The 26695-nt window shown below is 38.5% G+C and overlaps 2 protein-coding genes across 4 annotated transcripts in view; one reads left to right on the forward strand and one right to left on the reverse strand.

Annotated features, from left to right (window-relative positions):
* The window catches only part of LOC123499378 (coiled-coil domain-containing protein 77-like), a 15383-nt gene extending 11418 nt beyond the window's left edge, over positions 1–3965 (reverse strand). Inside the window, exons 1-4 of one of the 2 annotated variants that reach the window (XM_045247296.1) lie at positions 3932–3948; positions 3746–3847; positions 537–612; positions 17–37 (exon numbers count right to left, since the gene is read on the reverse strand). In XM_045247296.1, the coding sequence (XP_045103231.1) occupies positions 17–37; positions 537–612; positions 3746–3762 (114 nt within the window). In that variant the 5' untranslated portion in view covers positions 3763–3847; positions 3932–3948. Of the gene's footprint in view, positions 1–16; positions 38–536; positions 613–3745 lie in introns of both variants that reach the window. The other variant, XM_045247297.1, reaches the window with a different exon arrangement.
* A 1703-nt stretch (positions 3966–5668) lies between these two features.
* LOC123499065 (lysine-specific demethylase 5A-like) overlaps positions 5669–26695 on the forward strand; it is a 36654-nt gene continuing 15627 nt past the window's right edge. Inside the window, exons 1-11 of one of the 2 annotated variants that reach the window (XM_045246661.1) lie at positions 5669–5957; positions 14902–15118; positions 15837–15997; positions 16164–16346; positions 23226–23366; positions 23832–23958; positions 24373–24524; positions 24752–24907; positions 25064–25245; positions 25493–25647; positions 26034–26161. In XM_045246661.1, the coding sequence (XP_045102596.1) occupies positions 5808–5957; positions 14902–15118; positions 15837–15997; positions 16164–16346; positions 23226–23366; positions 23832–23958; positions 24373–24524; positions 24752–24907; positions 25064–25245; positions 25493–25647; positions 26034–26161 (1752 nt within the window). In that variant the 5' untranslated portion in view covers positions 5669–5807. The remainder of the gene's footprint in view (positions 5958–14901; positions 15119–15836; positions 15998–16163; positions 16347–23225; positions 23367–23831; positions 23959–24372; positions 24525–24751; positions 24908–25063; positions 25246–25492; positions 25648–26033; positions 26162–26695) is intronic. The other variant, XM_045246662.1, reaches the window with a different exon arrangement.

Consider the following 26695-nt stretch of genomic DNA (forward strand, 5'->3'; position numbering starts at 1 on the left):
TATTAAGTGTTCTTACCTTGGACACACACGTTTCAGGCTAATGGTGGTAAATGGTAGAGGAGGCGGAGGGAGGGAGGGGATGCAAGCACCATTCACATGTAAACATTAAACATAAATTAAAACTACACTTTCTTTAGACAACAACAAAAAAAAATAAATAAAAAAAGTCAGTAAATAGTGTGAAAATGATAAAAGAACAATCACAATGCATGAAATCCACCAGAAACATGTAGAAACTAGCTCAGCTGAGGCTAGACCGATGCCCCGAGCTGCGACTATAGCGGCAACATCCCCAAGCATGACTCATATCTCAAAGTTTTGCTCGTACCTCAAAATAAAAAAGACCAAATGGTAGCTAGTATCTCAAAAAACTCATATCTCAGGCAGCTTGTATCTCAAGGTACCACTGTGTGTATATATATATATATATATATATATATATATATATATATATATATATATATATATATATATATATAAATGTGTCTGTGTGTGTGTGTGTGTGTATGTGTGTGTAGTATATCAAAACATCTCACCTCAGCATTTTTTGACGCATCTATACTTCTTCTGTTGACTGAAAAATTATTCCGCTTCTTCAGAGAACTTCTTAATCTGAAAATAAAATCACATGAGTTACATTTAAACATTCATTAGTTTTTCTTCTTTATCTTAACTTACTGAGGTGCAACATTAACTTAATTGAGAGGTGAGAGCCTCTAACTTACTGCAGACATGGCAGTCAGCTGGCTAACCACATCAAAATGACACCGGAGTGCTGGGGATATAAATCTAAATATTAGAGTTTTAGTGTGCAGTTCCATAAATCATACAGCGTTCTACCAAAATAAGTCGAGTGATAACCACACAAGTACCCTTTAAGGATGAGTAAAGGGTACATAAGAAGAAAGGTGTAAGTCTGACATTAAATAATAAGGAATGCATCAATGGCTGCATCTTAAGGCCTAAAACATGAAATGAGCACTCCTGACTAATGAAAAATCCCTAGATTTTTTAAAAACTCCTCCGATTTTTTTAAATATATCACTATACTTAGAACAATCCTAAATATAGATATATTCATCTTCTATGCATACAAAGTCATTAATAATGCATTGTAGAGATGTACCGATACAAAAATTTTGGCCGATTCTGATACCGACACCGATACCACCTAATTGGGCCGATACCGATACTACTACCGATACCGATACCGATACTACTACTTATAATGATTACTGCACTGGACACCAGGATGAGTTGGTGGACGGCGAGCGTTATCAGATGGGAGGCTTTGTTTTGGGGGATGCTGTAAGTCCTTCTGAGAACGTTTTGTGAAATAAGACCAATTCTAAAAGCTTTTGAAGCCATTTGCAAAGGTAAATTACTCAGTAATTGGAATGATTATCTTCTCAGTTTTCCGATTTTTGTCAGTTATTTTAAATTCTTACTTCTTACTCCTTTAGCGACCACTTGGTCTTGTGCATTTTCATTATTAATTTCATTGACGATATTTTGGCGATCAAAAATATATTTAGAATTATTAAAATTGTAAAACATACACAAAATATTAGCAAAAGAAACTCATTTTGTTGTGGATGTTTCTCATTAATTAAATCTGACACCCTTTGATATTAATTCATTAGACATTAGTAGACCAATTCAGAAAAATGAGCTTTCACCTAATCTTTTCAATTAAATAGAAAAAAGTTTAGTTTATTCAAAATTTCTAGTGTATTGCTATGATCTTAAATAATCAATATGCACACAATGCATATGATTACAAAACAGAATCGTTACTTTCTTAGTTATGGAATTTTTACATACTTAGGTTAACACAAGTATATAACTCAAAAATTAAACTTGCATTAAAATTGATATACATATATATAATTTGAGCTTCCACCTATTCCAGTATGATATCTTGGAAAAGGCTACCACTAGCACTGTTAAATATAAATCAAATAAGAATATGCTGTTATTTACAATAATGCAAAATGCCTAATATATATATATATATATATATATATATATATATATATATATATATATATATATATATATATATATATATATATATATATATATATATATATATATATATATATATATATATATATATATATATATATATATACCAAATCATTTTGTTGGATTCTCAATATCTGAAGTTTGACATTCTTAGATTATAGTTCAAAAACATAAGCTTTTCACCTGTGTGAACTTTGTGTGGGTGGAGGAGCAGCGTCTGACTGAGAGACAGTGAGAATGCGTGGTGACTCATGACCGACCGTGTGACAGGATGCCGGAGTTCAGCCTATACGCGTTTCATACACGTCCAATTTAGAGGTTGTGGCTTATTACCACAGAAAACAGTATTCTATGACATACGGTAATCACCACGGAAACTTAATACGCCATATTATATTAATTTGGTATCATCAATATCTTATATCGAATATATCACTAAGTAGTAAATTCCTTTTAAGTATCGGAAGTATCGGCATAAAATAAGCCGATACCAATACCGATACCCAAAAAATGGCCAATACCGCCGATTCCGATACTGATACCGATGCATCGGTACATCTCTAATGCATTTTAACTAAACCTAAGCCTTAACTGACCCTAACCTACACTAACACCTAACTTAACTTAAAGCAAAGATTTCATGTTCTTCACAAAACTTAATTATCAGCATTGATATCAAATTAATACTAATTAGCAAGGGAAAGGGTATAGAAGAACAGAGTCTTAAAAAAATATCTACTTCACAGTGGTGCACTCCTTTTTTGGGTCAGTGAGACTGACAGGTTCTCTAGTAATACTGAGAAAAATGAAGCTGACCGCAAGGTTAGATTAATGTCGTTTCTTACCTAGATGAGGCCTAGAGCCCCATCTAGCAGATGAAACCTCCAACCAGGACTGCAGGTGAAGACAAGGATAGACCAATGATTTCAGGCAATTTTCTCTAGTATCAAAGATGGTGCTCATCATAGCAAAAGCAGCAATAACTCTCACTTATTTTTTGTGGTAAGTGGTGACATTTAACCACATTTTAGCTTTCCCCAACCAGTAACCCCACTTTCCCACCACGTTCACTTGTTTGTTTAGGGTTAAGAGTCGAAAATATTAGTAAGCAGAGTGGCATGCCTTGCCTTTGTATTCACCAAAGCATCCAAACTGTAGTGACACTATTCCAGCAGATCGGGAGAAAGGCGTCAGTCTGCCATTAAATAATACGGAATGCATCAATAGTTGTATTTTGATCCTTAAAGCACGAAATGAGCACAGTAGATATTTCAATAGATAAAAAATAACCTCAATGTAGCAATGACAAACACTTCCTTCTGAAAGTTATACAATCATTAAGAACGTTGTTGGGAATCAACCAACTGGTATGCATTGAAAATCATTAACTACTTAGAGGCTCCAGCAACATACTACGACCAATATAATCAATCCTATTGCAACCGACGGTAATCTATTAGTCTGTACAAGAACTGGTTACCTGAAAAGATCATTCAGAATTTTGTCCACTAAGACAGACCTTCTGTTGTTGATACGCAACAGTTTCGGCCACGGCTCGGTAATGTATTAAACACACCAAAAGCATATGCTTAACCTCAAGGTAACACTTAAATTAACGCACAATCACCAGTACATTGACCAGGCTGGATCCACAGGCAGTACCTCAATTCGCTAAACTCTTGCAAGAAAGAATGAGAGCGTTGACATTTGAACCCACCTGTCTGTCGCCGCCATGCCGCAGTGTTTACAGGCGGCGACGGAGGGGCGGTGCACCTTTATTCTTGCCTGTTGGGGAGCGACGCTCACCTCGGAACCAGCACTGCATTAAAATATGCCAGTTTAATAATGCTGCTTGAAAACACTCTTTCTAGTCCAACTCAGGAAACGAATATTGTGCACTTACGTAAGGCACCACAAACTGGGAAAGCCCTTCACCTTCACTTATACTTTGCTGTTCCCTGCAGCGAGATTTGTGGATGGTACAGCGCATGATCCACATTTATTAATGTTGTTGTTAATTTTTTTCCCTTCTTTTTGTTTTCTTCGACTCTCAGACATACACCGTGTGGTACATCTGTAACGATATTTTATTCCGTAGATTTCCTGACTCCTGAGTTTGGTTGGTATTACGTAAACTCAAAGTAATTGTTTTCGTCTACTGTACCACAAAAAGAAAAAGTTTCCATATTCCACATCAATGTATAGGCTACATACACTATGAACAGATTGATATATTGTCTGTTGCTACTTGGAAACATCTATATCTAGTAGAATGAGAGACAAATACTCTCTCTCTCTCTCTCTCTCTCTCTCTCTCTCTCAGCAGAACAATAAGAAAAGAATATTGTTAACCGAAAAAAAAAAAATGCAGAAAGACGAGTGGTGGACTTTCAGTGAAATGAACAGCGTAAAGCAATAGAAAGGATGACTGCAGAAAGAAAGGAATATGTCACGAGAATGCAAGGACAATAGGATACTTCAAATCGAAAGCATCTGCTTGCCGCTTAATAGGGACTGTAAAGGTTACAGGCAAACATACAGATAATTAAACAGGTAGGTGGATGTAGATTCATTAGACTGATAGATAGGCAGACACAGAGACAGATCAACAGAAAGATAAACCGATAAATAAATAGATAGACAGACAGACAGACATACAGATAGATAGATAGATAGACAGATAGATAAATAGTTAGATAGATAAATAGATAGATAGACAGATAGATAGATAGATAGATAGATAGATAGATAGATAGATAGACAGATAAATAGATAGATAGATAGATAGATAGATAGACGAATTCACAGGCAGACAGACAGACAGACAGACACAAATATGAATAAGCAACTAAACAGATAGATAGATAGATAGATGGATACATAGTTAAATAGATAGATAGATAGATAGATAAAATTCCCGGTAGATAAATGTATGAAGAGTATAACATTTTGTGAGATATTAAAAAGAGATAAACATTTTTTTTTGTCATTAGCATATCAAGACAATTAAAAAATATTTGTAACACACGAAACAAACACAAGCAAATTAATAACTGGTTAAGTTTACATCCGAAATTTACCAGACTAAATAAACATCTACCTATTACACCCTGTGCTGTAATTACATTATTACCTGTCTCGTGGGTTTCTACATTGATTTGCCGTTGTATAAGAATAGTTGTTCAATAACTAACAAAAGGTTATTATCAAGCGTTAAATGATTATCAAGATGGACACAGCTATAGGCTCAGAGGGGAAGTAGCTATTTATTATCAATTTCATGGTATTACTATAAATATGTTTATTCTTTTGTTTAGTAAGCTTCTACGTGGCTTTTATCATATAGCACTGGACACATGCCAAACGCACCAATTTTATGATGCAATGCTAATAATGGACGTACACCAAACGATTAAAAAATTATAAATAAAGTAAAAAAAAATATAGAAGCAATTATTGTGAAATAATTAAAAATATGCCTTCGCACAAATCAATACATGTGACATTAAGTGTTTTATAATGTTTGAGCACTTTCAAGCAAATTGTATAGAAACTCCAATATTGTTCAGTAAAAAAAATATAATACGATCTAGTTTTGCTTCCTAGTGTGCGTCAGGCTGGCAGTGTATTCCTCCGCGCGAGAGAGTCAGGCCGTCAGTAGTAAACAGAAGTAGTGGGGAGGTGGACGTTCGCCAGATCTTCCTCTGCCCCTGCCTCCTTATATCGGACATGACTTCTCCTCGCTGTTCGGCGTGATATCTTATTTTTTTGGGGGCAAGATGACCTCACCGGAGTTCCAGTTCATACCTCCTCCAGAAGCCCCCGTGTTCAAGCCGACGTGGGAGGAGTTCCAGGATGCCTTGGGATACATTAACAAGATACGGCCCATCGCTGAGCAATCCGGGATCTGTAAAATAATTCCTCCACCGGTAATACACAGCATCGCACTTGTCTGTTCACCTCTAGATTAGCTTTAACACGGCCCTTTGTATGCCTTTGTGACTTGTGTGCTATGGATAGCTGAGTAGTTAGGGGTAAAAGAGGGTGATGACTGATTTCAGTGGTAGCCTCTGCCGAAGGTGTGCACGGAGGAGCACACTACTTCGTGGGCGAGAGCGACGCGTCCTTTGGGTGATTAGCTTGTTTTTTTTGTTCCGAATGTGCAAGAGACGGGGTATTTGACCCAATGCTGCGAGTTTCGTGTGTTTTTATAGCCACGGAAGCAATGCATTATCGTGAGCTTGGCCGCATATGCGTGCAGGGAGGAGACGTGCACGCGTCTGTAAGGGATATGGCGACTCGGGCCTCATCCTTTTTTGACTGTCTTCGTGGCGTCACCTTGACCCTCGAGGCTTTATGACAGCTTGCACGTGTGTTAAATGCTGGAAGATGACATTGTCTGGATGTGAACAACGGGACGTGGAAATATTCGCAAAGCAACGCGTGTTACATGACGCGACAGGAGATTTAAAGAACTGTTCTCGGTAAACATATAGGATACAGGTGGAAGATCAAAGCGTGAGGTGTGGCCCCACAGTACGGCCAGCCAGATATCAGCCACAGTTAGCCTGCCCTCTTGAACTGAAAGTAGGGTGTTGTGAGACGTATGGACAATGTCTAAATAGAGGTGGTGGTCATGGGCGATACTCGTGACTTGGGGTGGGGTGGCGATGCTGCTAGGGACGTAATGCCTTGTGCTAAACTTTACTTCAGGTCATTTGAGTTTTTTTCAGGATGGGAGATGGGTAACACTGGAGTCGCGAGGGCAGGGTGTGGATAGTTGACCCCGCATGTCGCAGCAGCGTGGTGCCTGCCCTGGGCGGGGGTTGGGGGGAATCAGTGGAGTTAGGGCGTGGAGAGGGACACAGCCGGTAAGTATGGAAGGAAGGCAGTCGGATAGGAGTAGTTATGAGGATATGGGTGGAGATAGACAAGGTAGGCTCAGGAGGTGGAGAAGGGTGGAAGCCATTTTGTCTCATTCCAGAATCACATCTACACCAAAATGTTCATATACATCAAGTTTCTTTTTGACTAATACTATGTAATATCTACCTCTGAACATAATTTCACACATAGAACTGATCCAAATGTTCATTATCACCTGTCATTGCTATATAACTGACATATATATATATATATATATATATATATATATATATATATATATATATATATATATATATATATATATATATATATATGTGTGTGTGTGTGTGAGAGAGAGAGAGAGAGAGAGAGAGAGAGAGAGAGATTGTGGTGTGTGTATTTGTTTAGAGTTGAAAAATAATATTACTTAGGTGAAGTGAAGTAACTTAGTAGCAACAAAAGAGGCTGGAGGACTGCATTGTGTTATTTGTGTATTATCATCAATCAATCTGGTATTTCATCGTTCAAAAATAATTGAAAATTCCTGTATAATATTACATATGAAATACCAATGTAGAGAGGGATAGACAGTGAAAATATTTTAAGGGTGTTGTTTTTGTAACATGCTAGTCCAAACTTGAACAAATTGTAGTTTTTTTTTTTTTTTTTTTTTTTTTTTTTTGCATCATCACTCCATCATGTATGCATTCTGCAAAGACAGGAAGGCAGACTGTTGTAGGTTGGCAGTTTGTTTGGTATCTAGTAAATGTATATTCATAAGCCACTTGGAAGAAGAATTTAACCTAACCTACTCATAGCTAGAAAAGGGAGGTGCTATAAAAAGTAAACTAGTTTTATTAATGTGACTCTGGATTAAAATATTTTATGAAGCCCAGTCACCCAAAGCATCTGGTGTCAAACACATGAGCTGGAGAACATGTTTTGTCTTCATAGGAAATGTTGTGTAATAGTAGAAAGTGTCTGATTTGATCTCTGGGTGGTGCTTGCCTTTACTGGTAAAACCCCATGCTTTAACATGGCACAGTGAGTAGGATCCAGCTAGCAATTCTCACACCCCTGCCTAGTCTGGCAGCGGTAATCTTAGGAGGGAGATATGAGTGTTGTGACCAGGAAGGTGACCATGTTGTAATGGGTACCATGTCTGCCCGGCAAGTGGAAGGTCCCCGGTTCAGTGCTTGGCGGTCCCTGCTTTCTCTGGTAAACCTCTTACTCAGACAGTAACTTAAGTTAGTGAACACTTTAAACCATCATAGACTAATGTTTATTTTCTGTAGTTTGGTAGGAGTTCATCAGATGTTTTGATAAAACCGAGATGCAGAAAGATTCCCACCAGTGTTACCTAATAACAAGGTACAGGTCACGACCCAGTATGGGGTCACAAGTTGAAATTCATTTGGTTGCCACATAATGATAATAATTATTATAATCCATACAGTGTCATAGATATATGAGAGAGAGAGAGAGAGGTAAATGCTACTTTAACGTGAGGTCTACCACTATAGCGTGAGATCTACCTCCCGTTAGCACTACAGCGTGAGGTCTACCACTGCATTGTCCCTCCCTCATGGATATCACACATTTCCATACATTTATTTTAGCGATAGACACTTAATTTGTACATATCCTAGGAATGACTTAAATAGATAAGGAAGAAAGGTAAAAATTCTCTTCAAAATCACTGTTTTAGTGTCCAACCACGATCGTTCAATTGCCTGTGTGTGTGCTCCTGTCACTGGATCCACAAAATGTTGCTGGTGGTTCACTGTAAAATGCTGGTACCCCATGGCATCTAGGTTGCTATAAAGAGGCCACTCATCTGAATGAATCACCAAACCATATGCACACTCCCTTTCAATAATAGGGATTGGAGTGTTGCAGTCACGTCATTCCACCCAAAAGTACCGACAGTCTGAGCCTTGTTTAAGACCAAAAACCCAAGGCCCATCAATTCTACACCCATGGTTTCTGTTATTTTCTTGTTCTGCATCACTGTCCTCGAAGAGAGGAGCATTGTCTCCATTCAGCATCCTTCCTTGGTTGTACTTCCGTCAACCAGCAAATCTTGCCTCATCAATTTGGATGGAGCTATCTGTTGTTCCTACCATCTTTCCTCGTTGTTGATGAGAAACTGGCTGTACACACTTCTCGGCACATGTTGAATCAGTCAGTTACAGTACTGGTAGATTTTCCTGTGAGAGTCGTTATTGTGGACATTGGTATATCTAATATAAAGAGAAATATTAATTCTAATATTTCACACAGGCAGTGCAATTTGTTGTTCATGTCCGTATAATGGAAAAATTCATTTCCTGTATGAACAGACTGTAGTTGACATCCCTTTAGAGGGTAACGTAACACAGGCTTGAATTCTCCTCCTCTGTTATGCGGGGAGGGTCCTGGAGGGACGAGAGTCATGCGGTAGACCTCAAGCTGCACCTGGGTAGGCCACATATGGCAGTAGACCTCACGCTAAAGTAGCACCAACAGAGAGAAGTAGGGGGGCCAATCTAAGAGTTGGGAAAGGGACACTATTGATATACAAGTCCTATACATATATATATATACACACACACACACACACGACTTGACTCACAATCGAGAGGTCTGGGTTCGATTCCTGGCGCGGCAAGGCAAATGGGCAAGCCTCTTAATGTGTGGCCCCTGTTCACCTAGCAGTAAATAGGTACAGGATGTAACTCGAGGAGTTGTGGCCTCGCTTTCCCGGTGCGTGGAGTGTGTTGTGGTCTCAGTCCTACCCGAAGATCGGTCTATGAACTCTGAGCTCGCTCCGTAATGGCTGGCTGGGTGACCAGCAGGCGACCGAGGTGAATTACACACACACACACACACATTATCATGAACTGATATCAGGTTCAGAAAAAGGTACAATAGATTGGGCATAATAGGTCATCAAGATAGTGTACAAAATCAAACTGAGTCATGATGGAAAAAAAGTTTGAAAATCCCTGGTGTAAGGGATAGCACACTCATGAGAGGACACAGATTTCAATCATGGACAAAGATTGTGATGATTTTTTCTTTGCGTGTTTTCACCTTGTGGGTCCCTTCTCAAGACACTGTAAGATAATTTGAAGTTGTGCTTAGCAAGCTTTGCCTAACTATTTATAATTTTATGGGAGGCCATTATTGCATTTAACTTGTATCTATGATAAACCAAATTGACCAGTATCTTCAGTATCTTATGCATCACCCATCTACAATGAACATTTTCCATAAAAATTCTCAATGACTTGTCATGTTTATCTGGAATGTTGGACTAGATGACATGTGCAGCTTTATAGTGTGTGTGTGTGTGTGTGTGTGTGTGTGTGTGTGTGTGTGTGTGTGTGTGTGTGTATTTACCTACTTGTATTAACTTAGTTGTATATTACAGGATTTGAGTGGGGCTCATAGTGACCTGTTTCCACATCTACATTTATCTAACTTCTCCTTAAATTTGCGCACACTTTCTGCTCTTACAATCTCTTCACTTAATCCATTCCAGATGTCTACTGTCCTGTGTGGAAAACTGAACTTCTTGATATTCCTATGACAGTGACTTTTCATGATTTTCTTGGAATGTCTTCGTGTTTGTCTGTCTCCCTGCTCTGTCAGTGTTACCAGGTCTTGTCTATCTATCTTCTCCATACGGTTTACTAACTTATACATCGTTATTAGGTCTCTTTCCCATCTATCCTTCAAAGTTGGTAGCTCTATCTCCTTCAGTCTTTCTTCATAGGGAAGATCTTTTATTTCAGGGGGACCATCTTTGTAGCAGCCCTTTGTATCCTTTCTAGTTTCTTGATATCTTTCTGCCTATATGGCGACCATACCACTGCTGCATATTCTAGTCTAGGTCTTATCATAGTGGTTAATATCTTTTTCATCATACTTTTATCCATGTAATTGAATGCTACCCTGATGTTCGTTAGTGTCTTGTATGTTGAAGCAAATAATCCATTTAGCTATATGTATTTCTGGAGTCAGGGTGTCTTGTATAGTCATTCGCAGGTCTTTCTCTTCTTTTCTTTTCATTATAATCTCTTCTTCCATTTTATATTCCCATGTAGGTCTTCTATTACTTTTACGCATTTCCATTACATGGCATTTCTTAGTATTAAATTCTAATTTCCACTTCTGGCTCCATCTCCAGATCTTATCAATATCTTTCTGTAATTCCATACAATCATTTTGGTTTTTTATAACTTGCAAAAGCTTGGCATCATCTGCAAACAAATTTATGAAGCTACTCAAACCCTCTTGTATATCGTTGACATATGCAGTATTTGGAACATTATTGGTGCCAACACCGAACCCTGTGGTACGCCACTGGTTACAGTACTCCAACTTGATGGTGTATCTCTTATCACTGTCCTCATTTCCCTCTCTGTTAAATAATCTGTCATCCAATTTAAGATATTTCCCTTAATTCTGCCCATGTGTTCTATTTTTCATAGGAGTCTTTTGTGTGGTGCTGTGTCAAAAGCCTTTTTAATATCTAGATACACTGCATCCACCCATCCATCTCTTCCTTGTACTTCATCTATTCCTCTTGTATAAAAGCTTAGTAAGTTTGTTATACATGATCTTCCTTATTCTAAAACCAAATTGGGAATTATTAATGATTTCATTTCTCTCCAGGTATTTTTCTTCGATAATTTCACAGATCTTACCCACCACACTAGTTAGGGGTTCAGTCATTTTTCCTCCTTTGTATAATGGGACTATATTGGCTCTTTTCCATTCCTTTGGTATCTTCCTTCCTTAAAGAGTTGTTAATTACATCCCAAATTGGTGTGTGTGTGTGTGTGTGTGTGTGTGTGTGTGTGTGTGTGTGTGTGTGTGTGTGTGTGTGTGTTTACCTATTTGTGTATTACAGGGCCCGAGCTAAGCTCTCTGTGACCTGTCTCCTTGTCCATTCCTGTCATATCTCTCTTTCATCTGATTGACACACACCGCATCAACGACATCACTGCTCAGTTTATTCCACTTATCAATGCTACGATGCGGGAAACTGTACTTTCTCACGTCATTTAGACAGATGTCCTTTATTAGCTTTTTCCATGTCCTCGGAGATGATTACTTGTGGTCACCTTTATCAACTCTCTGTCCAGTATGTCAATCTTGTTCACCAATTTATACATAGTTATCATGTCTCCTCTTGTTCTTCTCTCTTCTAATGTGGTCAGCCCCAGCTTCCTCAGTCTTTCCTCATAGTCTAACTCCTGAGTCCTGGTACCATCCTTGTTGCCAGCCTCTGTACCCTTTCCACCTTCTTCACATTTTTCTTCATATGCGGTGACCAGACACATGCTGCATATTCTAACTGGGGTCTTATTAAGGTACATAATATCTTCTTCATCATTCCTTCATCTAGGTAGTGGAATGCAAGGCCAATATTTTGAAGCATGTTGTATGTTTTCCAAAAAATCTTGTTAATGTGTTTCTCCGGTGACAAAGTGTTTTGCACGGTTACTCCTAAGTCTTTCTCCTCATTGGTCTCTTTAATTTTCTCATCACCCAGCCTGTAATCCCTGTTTGGTCTGTATCTACTTCTTCCCATTTTCATAACATGGGTCTTGTCTATATTAAATTCCATCTGCCACTCCTTACTCCACTCATATATTTTATCAAGATCTTCCTGTAACTTGTTACAATCTTCCACATTCTTTACTCTCCTCATAATTTTAGTATCGTCCGCAAACATGTTCATGTAATTGTCAATTCCTACTGGTATATCATTAACATAAATCAAAAACATGATGGGACCCAGCGCTGATCCTTGTGGAACTCCACTGGTTACCTTCTTCCACTCGGACTTCCTTCCTCTCACCACTGTTCTCATTTCTCTTCCCATTAAGTAATTTTCCATCCATTTTGCTAGTTTATCATTTACTCCTCCAATCTTCTTTAGTTTCCACATCAGTCTATTGTGTGGTACTTTATCAAAGGCCTTTCTCAAGTCCAGGTAGATAGCATCCAGCCATCCCTCTCCATGTTGTGTGTGTGTGTGTGTGTTTCACTGTTTGATCTGCTGCAGTCTCTGACGAGACAGCCAGACGTTACCCTATGGAACAAGCTCAGAGCTCATTATTTCCGATCTTCGGATAGGCCTGAGACCAGGTACACAACACACACCGGGACAACAAGGTCACAACTCCTCGATTTACATCCCGTACCTACTCACTGCTAGGTGAACAGGGGCTACACGTGAAAGGAGACACACCCAAATATCTCCACCCGGCCAGAATCAACCCGGTCATCTGGCTTGTGAAGCCAGCGCTCTAACCACTGAGCAACCGGGTGTGTGTGTGTGTGTGTGTGTGTGTGTGTGTGTGTGTGTGTGTGTGTGTGTGTGTGTGTATTTACCTAGTTGTAGTTTTACAGGGCCTGGGCTTTATGCTCGTGTGGCCCCGTCTCCATATCTACACTTATCCAATCTTACTTTAAAAGTATGCACACTCGTTGCAGACACTACTTCTTCTTTTAATCTGTTCCACGTCTCAATACATCTCTGCGGGAAACTATATTTTTAATATCTCTCAGACATCTTCCTTTTCTCAGCTTTTTACTATGCGATCTTGTACTTCGGATTCTTCTCTCAGGATCAATTTCTCATTATCCACTTGGTCCATTCCGTTGATCAATTTATAAACTTGTATCAGGTCTCCTCTCTCCCTTCTTTGTTCCAGGGTTGGTAGATCCATAGCCTTTAGTCTCTCCTCATATGTCATCCCTTCAAATTCTAGAACCATTCTTGTAGCTATTTTTTGTAGCCTCTCCAATTTCCTTATGTGTTTCTTTTTATGAGGGGTCCACACTACTCCTGCATATTCCAATCTGGGTCTTATAACAGTACTTATCAATTTCTTCATCATTTCTTTGTCCATGTAGTGAAATGCTACTCTAATATTCCTTAGCAAATTATGTGGTATGCCCGGTGTGTGTGTATTTATTTACCTAGTTGTATTTACCTAGTTGTAGTTTTACAGGGCCTGGGCTTTATGCTCATGTGGTCCCGTCTCCATATCTACACTTATCCAATTTTTCTTTAAAACTATGCACACTCTTTGCTGACACCACTTCCTCACTCAAACTGTTCCAAGTCTCAACACATCTTTGCGGGAGACTAAATTTTTTAACATCTCTCAGACATCGTCCCTTCCTTAGTTTCTTACTATGCGATCTTGTGCTTCTAAAGTCATATTCTTCTCTCAGGATCAGTTTCTCATTATCCACTTCATCCATTCCATTAATCAATTTATAAACTTGTATCAGATCCCCTCTCTCTCTTCTCTGCTCCAAGGTTGGTAGATCCATTGCCTTTAGTCTCTCCTCATTTGCCATCCCTTTAAATTCTGGAACCATTCTTGTAGCCTTTTTTGTAGTCTCTCTAATTTTCTTATGTGTGTGTGTGTGTGTTTCACTGTTTTGATCTGCTGCAGTCTCTGACGAGACAGCCAGACATTATCCTACGGAACGAGCTCAGAGCTCATTATTTCCGATCTTCGGATAAGCCTGAGACCAGGCACACACCACACACCGGGACAACAAGGTCACAACTCCTCGATTTACATCCCGTACCTACTCACTGCTAGGTGAACAGGGGCTACACGTGAAAGGAGACACACCCAAATATCTCCGTGTGTGTGTGTGTGTGTGTGTGTGTGTGTGTGTGTGTGTGTGTGTGTGTGTGTGTGTGTGTGTGTTTACCTAGTTGTATTTACCTAGTTGTATTGTACAAGGTTCGAGTAGGGCTCATAGTGTCCTGTCTCCATGTCTCCATTTATCCAATTTTTCCTTAAAGTTCTGCACATTATGTACTGTAACAACTTCATTATTCAATGCATTCCACTTCACTGTTTTGTGTGTGTGTGTGTGTGTGTGCGCGCGCAGGGGCATACGCCCTTGCTTGCTTGCTTGCTTGCTTGCTTGCTTGTGTGTGCTCTTATGTGCTTGAAATTACATCATGTTAAATCTTTCCAGGATTGGCAACCTCCATTTGCTGTTGATGTTGATAACTTCAAGTTTACACCACGTATTCAGAGGCTAAATGAACTTGAGGCACACACCCGGATCAAGCTTAACTTTTTGGATCAGATTGCAAAATTCTGGGAGCTTCAAGGGTCATCTTTGAAAATACCTGTTGTTGAGAGGAAAGCACTTGACTTGTACTCACTACATAGACATGTGTGGTCAGAAGGTAAGAAATTAGTGCCCTTCAGCATAATTTTATGTCCATGATTTTATAGGGAGTGAGGTGCAATGTAGCATTTATCATCTTTTATCATCTGTTTCTACTGTTGAAGCTGTAAGTCATATTATGTACCAGGAAGTGCAAGATTGATTAGTTTTGGCTCCAATTCATTGGATAAAAGTGATACACTTGTAATATGATTTCAATTCTTATAAAAATATCTTGAATATTATTTTTCTTGAAATTTTCTTTATTCTTGGATACATGACCATCATGTAGAAGAGTTGACTGTTTACACTGGGCAGGTCAGTCAGTAATGATGACCATCTATTTGTTACCATTCTTGAACTGTAATTGTGCCAGTGTTGCACTGATCCTTGACAGTGGAGGGGTATGCATTTTGTGAGATGGAAATCGAGAGTTTAGATTAATGATGTTTCCAGGATAAGCAAAAACAGCTATGGATATATATTAATTTAATATGTAAAGTTTCAAGGGAAATTGAGCATTATGTAGATTAATGGAACAAGAAAATTGATAAAATGACAGTATTTAATTTGTAAAGAATCAAATTTGAAAAAAAAATTTGCAATGTCAAGTTTTTGAGAGCTTTGAACATGAAAGATCAGTAAAAGAAATGCATTGAAATTATTTTGTGGTCATGAAGTTTAAAGGTATTATAACCTGGTAACAGACACTGATGAAACATATTTTCATTATGTAGGTGGAAATGAACAAGTCTCAAAAGAACGCAAATGGAACAAAATAGCATCTCGTATGGGGTTCCCAGCAAACAAAAGCTTGGGAGCTCTATTGAAGGCACATTATGAGAGGATTCTCCAACCTTATGACATCTTTAACAAAGGCAAATTGTTACCCCAAGTGGTAAGTTGAGATCATGTTTAAGTAATGCATGAATTTCTCATAGTATCTCATCTGTGGATAAAACATTATTTAATGATTTACACAACAGCTCTAAACAAAGACATGAATATTGGAAATGTGCTAATCTATGTCTCATTGCAAAGTATTTTGCCTATGGTGTCTTTAGAAAACAGAAGTTAAGGAAGAAGATGCTGACACAACAGACAAGGATTATAAGCCCCACAAGATCCCAAGCCGCATGGCTGGCAAGATTCCTGAAAGTGAGAAGAATGGTCGTCGTTCACGACGTCACCCTGATGCCTCAGAGGCCAAAACTGACACTCAGGTTGGTTTTGGCTCTGATGATGAGGTTAGTGGATGTCAGATCACTGTGCATGGACTGTAAATGCCTCTGTCTGCTTTGGAAAGTCATCTGGTAGTAATGAAGCCTCAGCAGCACTGACACGCACGTCTTGGCTAAGGATGGTCTTTTGAAGGGGAGTTGTTCAGTTTGTATATGTAGTCATGGTTCATTCTTGCTGCGTTTCAGTCACTTACTCTGATTATGACTCATTGTATTCCATTATATCTTCTGTAGTTCTTTCTTGTAATCTTTTATCAGCTGGTAAACTACTTCAATTCTTAGACAATTCTTTCCTTGTGTGTATCTATTAGTAATAGTTGATATATGTAGAGACATTATATTTGCTAATTCCCCTCAAGGACATTAGTAGGTTTGTATATTCATGGATTTATACACACGCGCACACACACACACACACACACGGCCTGGTAGCTCAGTGGTTAGAGCGCTGGCTTCACAAGCCAGATGACCGGGGTTTGATTCCCCGGCCGGGTGGAGATATTTGGGTGTCTCTCCTTTCACGTGTAGCCCCTGTTCACCTAGCAGTGAGTAGGTACGGGATGTAAATCGAGGAGTTGTGACCTTGTTGTCCCGGTGTGTGGTGTGTGTCTGGTCTCAGACCTATCCCAAGATCGGAAATAATGAGCTCCGAGCTCGTTCCGTAGGGTAACGTCTGGCTGTCTCGTCAGAGACTGCAGCAGATCAAACAGTGAATTACACACACACACACACATATATATATATATATATATATATATATATATATATATATATATATATATATATATATATATATATATATATATATATTAGAGATGTACCGATACCAAAATTTTGGCCGATTCCGATACCGATACCACCTAATTGGGCCGATACCGATACTACTACCGATACTGATACCACCGATACCAATACTACTACTTATAGTGATTACTGCACTGGACACCAGGATGAGTTGGTGGACGGGGAGCGTTATCAGATGGGAGGCTTTGTTTTGGGGGATGCTGTAAGTCCTTCTGAGAACGTTTGTGAAATAAGACCAATTCTAGAAGCTTTTTAAAGCCATTTGCAAAGGTAAATTACTCAGTAATTGGAATGAATATCTTCTCAGTTTTCAGATTCTTGTCAGTTATTTTAAATTCTTACTTCTTACTCCTTTAGCGACCACTTGGTCTTGTACATTTTCATTATTAATTTTATTGACAATATTTTGGGGATCAAAAATATTTTTAAAATTATTAAAATTGTAAAACAGACACAAAATATTAGCAAAAGAAACTCATTTTGTTGTGTATGTTTCTCTTTAATTAAATCTGACATCCTTTGATATTAATTCATTACACATTAGTAGACCAATTCAGAAAAATGAGCTTTCACCTAATCTTTTCAATTAAATAGAAAAAAGCTTAGTTTATTCTAAATTTCTAGTGTATTGCTATGATCTTGAATAATTAATATGCAACAAATTATACACAATGCATATGATTACAAAACAGAATCGTTACTTTCTTAGTTATGGAATTTTTGCATCCTTAGGTCAACACAAGTAACTCAAAAATTAAACTTGCATTGAAATTAATATACATATATAATTCGAGCTTCCACCTATTCCAGTATGATATCTTGCAAAAGGCTAGCACTAGCACTGTTAATTATAAATCAAATAAGAATATGCTGTTATTTACAATGATGCAAAATGCGTAACTATATATATATATATATATATATATATATATACAGGTGTCCCTCGGTTAACGATCGACTACTTAACGATATTTCGCTCATACGATCCCTCCAAATTAATCCCTATTTTTTGGTTAACGATCGCCAAAATTCGGTTAACGATCGGATTGACCAATCGCAATCGCGATCGCAATCGCGATCGCAGCGCCTCCATCCACCCGCGGCCCGTGCAGTAAACACACCACAGTCTTTCCCGCTGTTTTGATTGTGCAACAACAACTCTATCACGCTCGCTCTAAACTTCTTTTTGTGCTTATTTGTGATCAAGTGAACTTAGTGATGGCTTCCAAGCGACCCAACGATTGTTCTCCACCGGGAGATAAGGCTAAAAATCGAGAAAGAGCATTGGCCTTGATATTAAGTTGAACATTGTGACTCGTCATGAGGGTGGTGAAGGGGTAAACTCTATTGCTCGTGCCCTTGGTTTATCTCAATCAACTGTATCAACAGTTCTCCAGAAAAAGTACAAGTGAAGCAGCAGGCCAACCAAGTCACAAACCTGCACAAACACACAACAACTCGTAACAGGGAACCGATTATGGAAAAATTGGAACGTTTGCTGAGGCTATGGATTGAAGACCACACACACCGCCGCATGCCTCTTTCTACCCAACTCGTTACTACTAAGGCACTGAGCCTGTGGGAGGACCTGAAACCAGAATTCAACATAGGCGAGACAGTGTCCTTCAAGGCCAGTAAGGGGTGGTTTGAACGTTTCAAACATCGTGGGAGTCTACACAACCTCAAGGTTAGTGGGGAGGCAGCGAGTTCGGATCAACCCGCTGCAAACGCCTTCAAGCCTTTGCTTAAAGAGCGCATCGAGGAAGGAGGTTATTCAGCCAAGCAGGTTCTAAACTTTGACGAGACAGGCCTGTATTGGAAGAAGATGTCATCGAGAACGTTTATAGCAAAGGAGGAGAAGTCGGCACCAGGATTCAAGGCATCTAAAGACAGGTTAACATTATTGGTGGGGGGGAATGCCGCTGGTGATCTTAAGCTTAAACCATGCCTTATTTACCATTCCCAAAACCCAAGAGCTCTGTCTGGCTATATTAAGGAATATTTGCCCGTAGTATGGAAGGCAAACAAAAGGGTGGATGACGACTGTTATCATGCAAAGTTACGTGACAGGATACCTCTCCAAATTCCTAAAAGAATATGCTGCCCAAAACAACATTGCTAACAGATTTCTCTTGCTGTGTGACAACGCCCCAGCCACCCAGAGAGCATGAATGACTGGGCAGATAATATTGAGGTCATGTTTATGCCCCAAACACAACTGCCCTCATCCAGCCGATGGACCAAGGAGTCATCGCTACTTTCAAGGCCTATTACCAGCGGCGCACCATGAAACAGCTGTTGGCCTGCATTGACACCCCTGACAAGCCGACCATGAAACAATTTTGGAAGGATTATAACATTAAAAAGGGGATCGACAACATCGACGAGTCATGGAAGGAGGTGTCCAAGTCGGCAATGAATGGATGTTGGCGTAATTTGTGGCCTGAGTGCGTGGAACGTAAACAGGAAGTCCCTGTCGATGTTACAGCAGTAAGGAAAGACATCGTTCATATCTCCCATAAGGCAGGCTTCAATGAGGTGGACGAGAATGACGTACAAGAACTGCTGGACAGTCATTCTGAGCCTCTCTCCAACGACGACCTCATGGAGTTGGAGAAACAAAATACTTTGGAGGAAATGGAGGAGGACAAGGAGCCTGAAAGAACCCTCTCCGTCAAGATTTTCGAGGAGATTTTTAATCATATTAACCAGGCCATACATCTTCTCCAGGAGAATGACCCCAACCCAAACCGAAGTAATGGCGTGACTAATGCTATAGAAAATGACATGAAAGTGTATAAAGAACTATTTGAGGCAAAGAAAAGGATGGCAAAACAGACAGTCATCTCATCTTTCTTCAAACCACTCACCGCCCAAGCAACCCCATCCACATCCCAAGCAACCCCATCTACCGATCAAGCAACTCCATCCACCTCCCAAGCTACCCCATCCACCTCAAAAGCAATCCCATCTACTTCCATAGGAGTCATCTCGTCGTACTTCAAAGTTCGTCCTGCTACCTCGAAAAAAACTCCACCCACTTCCAAAACAACTCCATCCACCTCCAAAACAACTCCACCCACATCCAATCTATCCTTCACATCCACCGTAACCTTGAGTGACGATGAGGAGAGCCTGGATGACCCACCCCCACTGGAAAACGTATTCTCTCAAGAATTTGAAGGGTTTGAAGCAGCTGACCGAGTTTGGGTCGGGTGTGGGCATGATGAGATTTAATCCTCCAAGGCCCTGTGTCCCCTCGGGGGGCACAAAACAACACACTACGCATATCACATCCACTCCTCAAGGTAAGTACTACCAATTCTAAAGGTGTAAATAACAACTAACAACATAGAAAGTGTCGTTTATTTACGCATCGCGAAATACATGTATGTAGTTGATAATTTCAAATCCCTCAGTTAGCGATCGTTTCGGTTAGCGATCTGTTTTTGGGAAACGTAACCCTATCGTTAACCAAGGGATACCTGTATATATATATATATATATATATATATATACATTTAGCTTGCAAGGAAGATACGGTCTCACCAGCCTTCTTAATAGAGTCTGCTGACTTGAAAATAGAGACAGTATAATATGGAGTCAAGATAGTGGCCAGCACTGCTATAGTTTTCTGGCCTCTCTCGTGTCTGTGAATAATATCTAGCTTCATTTGGAGAGTAAGAGACTTCCTGGTCTTCTTACGAACACTAGGCCAATTGCAGGGCATTTTGGTGGTAAGTTGAGCTAGGGAAGACAAGCTGCTGCTGACGCTGTTATGTTTTGACTGGGAGTGAATGTTGCGTGTTGTCCACGAGAGGCTTGATCTTGATCTTGATCTTTATTCTATAGGGGTCCCAGGATTTTTCCTGAGGCAGGCCTTAGTACCAGCAGCTCCTGGTGTATTCAAAAGCCTGTCAGCTTGCGTGATATGGTGGGGCTTTCAAATTTGGAAAAAAATTACCTGGATAAAACTTCGTTAATTATTAATTTGGTATCATCAATATCTTATATCGAATATATCACTAAGTAGTAAATTCCTTTTAGGTATCGGAAGTATCGGCATAAAATAAGCCGATACCAATACCAATACCGATACCAAAAAATGGGCCGATACCTCCGATACCGATGCATCGGTACATCTCTAATATATATATATATATATATATATATATATATATATATATATATATATATATATATATATATATATAGTTAGTTTAAGGATGCTCTTGATATTGTTTTAAGTTACACTTAACCCTCTGCTACCGCATTTTATTGCTATTGTGCATACTTGAAAAGTTGCACATATGTCTATATCAGTCACGATATTACTGCCATCTTGCGCCCATCATTCAAAAACTCCTGGGTTATGACGTCTCATGATAGTTGTGTTTCTCTATAAACTTTTATTGAGAAATAGTCCTTCACATATTTTCCTAATCTACCCATCCAGCTGTTATCTTCTAATCGTTCACAATGAGGTACCATATTTGATAGCATATAGGACACCCCTTTTTTCCAGTACTTTTATCTACTCTGACTGCTTACATTGTTATTTTATAGCTGGTATTATTATCATTACCAGCATTATCATTTTAAAAATAAATTTTTGTAAAAATGAAAGCAATCTTAACCTGTGAGGCTGTGACACATGTTTATAAATATCAGGTGATCAGCGCCCTGATTTAATGCCATCTGGCAGTGAGTAGTAATAGCAAATTCATGATCATAACAAAACACATCAGCACCCTCGGTCCCTCACTGTTAATGCAGCAGAAGAAATAAAGATAGAGCTAAACAATTTCCTACAAACTACAAGTGGTAGATTATGCCAAGGAGCATTACAATAGAGCAACAGTAAGGATGTTTGGGCCACCACCTACGGAAAAAATTTTAAATGTCTGGCAACAGCAAGAACTGAGGAACACAAGGAAAAATAAATGTTTTCTGCTTGTGTAATGTGTTGCTAGATTTCTTTCAACAGTATATGCTTATATACATAAATTTTTTTTTCATGAATTTGATTTGCTGAAATAGGTGTGCGTCTTATATATCCGTACATTCTGTATGCCATCAAATACACTAAATAAAATGTATTGAAATGTTTGTTGTTATTGTGATTCTTGATCAGGTTTTTTATACTGTATTATTTCTTAATTTTTATTGTATTATGGCATAAAAACTAGACAAATAGTCACAAACAAAAAAGTGTTTGGAGGTTCTAGTGTCAATTTGAATTATTACCGTAGGTTCTTCACTTCAGCTATTGCAATTTCGGCTATCACACAGTGATAGATGCACCAGTTAGACACGATAGCGGAGGGTTGAGTGTACTGTATTCTCATGACCTCATAGTACATGCAGATTGACTCCTGAAATGAAATTTATATCTCCCAATTATAACTTCAAGTACGTATAGGTTTACATTTGGAAACAAATTTAGTTTTACTATCTAAAGATAATTCTGATGTATATTTTGATGCATATGACCTCTTGGAAGTTGTTGATTTATTGTACTCAAAAATTGCTCATAATTTGTCCTAAATTATTGATGTGGTACAACAGCAGAGGCACCAACAAACAAGGCTGACACCACCATCAACCACCTCAGCTGACACACCTGTGCATCAGGAATTGTTGCACAAATCTCTTTAAAATAACCTGCTTTGTATTTTTAAAAACTGTCTACTTCTTTCTTTGTCTTTGCATGTGCTTCCACATGAGTAGAGAAGCTGTACTGCAAATGTCAATATATGACATCCCTTGAAATTAAGACCAACAAAAGTATTTGAACGTTTATCAGTGTTGCACAGTTAGGCAAAGGGACATACACATGCACCGGTAGCTTAGTGCATTCACTAATGGTGGGAAAAAGCAGTGCCTCAGACTCTTAGTATTTTGACCAAGACAGAATAAAGAATGAGAGGAGATAGTGCAGATTTGTGGGATTTACTTGCTTATCTTTTTTTTATTTATTTATTTGATTTTTTTGGCCAGTGGTTAGGTTAGTGGTTATCCGGATAGCAAAAAGATGAGCAAGGGAGGCTAGTATCTGACAGCCATCCTTTTGTATTATAGGAAGATGGAAAAGGCAGCAAGGAACTTAAGAGGCTTCAGTTTTATGGTGCTGGACCCAAGATGGCTGGCTTTGACAAGTCCTCGCCCGAGGATACGGGAAAGACTCGTGGGAAGAAAGTTGATTATTCAGACCAAGACCCAGTGAGTAATATGGGTTGCTTAATGCTTAAGCTGGTCTAGTACCCCCTCCCCAACAAAATTTTTTATTTATTTTTTTTTATTTTTTATTTTTTATTTTTTAAGCTTTACCATAGAACTCTTCATATACTGCCATCACAGTGCCTTCAAGATTCTTGTTGAAGTTACTTTCTTCCTATATTTTAGGTGTACTTGGTGGCATGAATATAACAAATAACAAGGATGCTTTGAGAGTTGTGCTGATAGCTTGTTGGTAACACATATGCACATGGACTAAGGAGTCATTATTGCATGAACAGTTATGTATTGATTTGTAAACAGGAACAAAACTACAGTAGTTGAATGCTAATACTCTACCATACTTAGCATCTAGGGAATTGTGAGGTCATGTTATTATTAAAATGATAGACATACAAGTCTTGATCAATTTTTCATTTGTGAAGCAGAATTTACATTTTCTGTATACAGTTGGCCAAGTACATCTGTTTAAACTGTGGTCGAGGAGATGCTGAAGACCAGATGCTGCTGTGTGATGGTTGTGATGATTCCTATCACATCTTCTGCTTGGTACCACCCCTGCTTGACATACCTAAAGGTTTGTAACAAGTGCCGAGATCTCTCTGTCTTTTTATGTAGATATGTTTGCTCATTCCCTTGTTAGTGGGTGGGTATGTATGTGTGTGTGCGTGCATACGTGCATAATATTAATGATTTTCAAACAACACTGAAGAGGATTGGGAGAATGAATGGTAGAAAGAGTATTTCCTTTACTGATTTTGATGTGCAATTTTATTTTATTAATGTTATGTCTTGTTGACCTGTTACGGTAGTATCTTGTTGCAAGATTTCTCATTGACAGGAATTTATTTTTATTCGTTTTTACTTTTTAATTTTATTTTCCTCCCACATATAAGGTGGGACCACTTTACTTGTTCTGTCAAGATTTTTTTTTAATTTCTGGATGAGTTCAAATTAAGCTAACATAATAAAGGTCTTCAAATCATTTCAGGAGACTGGAGGTGCCCCAAATGTGTGGCAGTGGAGGTCAGTAAACCTGTTGAAGCCTTTGGTTTTGAACAAGCTCAGAAAGAGTATACCCTGCAGTCCTTTGGAGAAATGGCTGACAAATTCAAACAAGACTACTTCAACATGCCAGTTCACGTGAGTAATCAACTTCGTTGAGTAGAATTACTAATTAAGAATGTTTTGAGGTGAGAAAAAGTTTTGTTACAGGGTATCATACTGAATTGAACTAAAATATATAAATTTCCTGATGTTATATAAATTTTAATGAATTGCTTTTAATTATTATTTTTTTTCTATTTATTTATTTATTTGTTTATTTATTTATTTATTTATTTTATTATTTTTTTTCTTTTTTCTTTCAGCTAATTCCCACCGATATGGAAGAGAGAGAGTTTTGGCGGATTGTGTCCTCCATTGACGAAGATGTGACAGTGGAATATGGTGCAGATCTGCACACCATGGACCATGGTTCTGGGTTCCCCACCAAAAACTCCAAGAACCTTCTACCAGCAGACCAGGTACACATAGCAGATGAGAGTATTGGCAAAACTTTCAAACATATCACACCTCACTGCTGAAAACATAACTAAGAGGAAATTTGTTATCTATCTCAAGTTACAGTATTAAATTTACAAAAATTTTGTATCTATTTACTTGATCCCACTTTTATTCAGGAGTATGCAAACAGTAGCTGGAATCTTAACAACTTGCCAGTCCTGGAGGGCTCTGTCCTGGGCCACATCAACTGTGATATCTCAGGCATGAAGGTGCCATGGATGTATGTGGGCATGTGTTTTTCTACATTTTGCTGGCACAATGAAGACCACTGGAGCTACTCTATCAACTATTTGCATTGGTGAGAAATTATATTCTTCCTGATTATATTGACTATGCAAGAAAACATACATTTTTGCCACAAACAGCAATAGGAGAGGTCAGAAATTAACTCAAAAAAGAAAAAGGGTATTGAGATATTGATTGTTTGTTATATGCCCTACATTTAAAATGTCTTTCAAAGTGCATGTTTGAAAGAATAAACAATCCCCAGCACTTGTTAATGGAGGTATCTTTCAGTTGTTTTACATATTTATTCATATTTCCAGGGGTGAACCAAAGACATGGTATGGAGTGCCAGGAGGGATGGCAGAGGCCTTTGAAGATGCTATGAAGAATGCTGCTCCAGAACTGTTCCATGCACAACCAGACCTGCTCCATCAACTTGTCACTATTATGAACCCAAACATTCTCATGAAAGCAGGTAGAGAAGGAGGGAAATTATTGTCTTATTATTGTACTCTAGATGCAAGAATTTAAACTACAATTTCATTCCCTGCTTGTAAAAAATAACAAGTAGCAAAAATACAGATTTGTATATGATCTCTAATGACCCTTGATTTCCATGAAGAAAAAAAAGCAGCAGCATGGCTTTTGTTTTACTACACACAATTTAATTATGTATCTTGGTGTGACAAAAATTGTTGACAACTTAACAGAATGGCCTTAGTACTGTATTGTAAAGCTTTTGCTATTATTGAGTTCTTGTTACATAATGTGAAAAGGAAAACTGTCTTTCTCAATTGTTGGTCAAAGATTAATGACTGATTTTTTTTTTTTTTTTTTTTTTTTTTTTTCTCCTATTTGCAGGGGTACCAATAGTAAGGACTGACCAGCATGCAGGAGAGTTTGTCATCACCTTCCCGCGGTCATATCATGCTGGCTTCAATCAAGGCTACAACTTTGCTGAGGCTGTGAACTTCGCTCCCCCTGACTGGGTTTGTGATCATAAAAGATTTTTCAAACTATTCTTTAATCCCTAAAGGACACAGACATCATTGCAGACATTCTTCCCTTCTTGGCTAGTTTGATAGTTCAGCAATAATAGGCCATTTTCCTTCTTTAATTTCTGAATTTTGTTTGACTATTTGATTAAAACAAGCATTACACTTATCACAATCCTTTCTCTTCAGTCTCCCACAAACTCAAATTCCTGAGGTGATGGGGTGTGTCTGTAGTGACATGATGAACTGAAGTAACTACCTACATTTTCTCTTCCTGTGTTTAGATGGTTGTATACCATGCCGTGATTTGACTGGGGCTCCAGCTGGAAGTCCCGAAGCTTCTTTTTAGGGGTTAAACTACAATGTGTAGGCATTGGATGAGGTGTAGTATAATCAGCTAATATTTAATTATGTTTTGTAATATGAGATAAGAATGTCTTCTTAAATAAGTAGATATTTTCTGGAAAGTATGATGATGTATGAAAAATTCAATACAGTGGTGTCCCATGATAATGGACACTTTTAGGG

Source organism: Portunus trituberculatus, chromosome 49 (genome assembly GCF_017591435.1).
Source record: "Portunus trituberculatus isolate SZX2019 chromosome 49, ASM1759143v1, whole genome shotgun sequence".
NCBI classification, from domain to species: Eukaryota; Metazoa; Arthropoda; class Malacostraca; order Decapoda; family Portunidae; genus Portunus; species Portunus trituberculatus.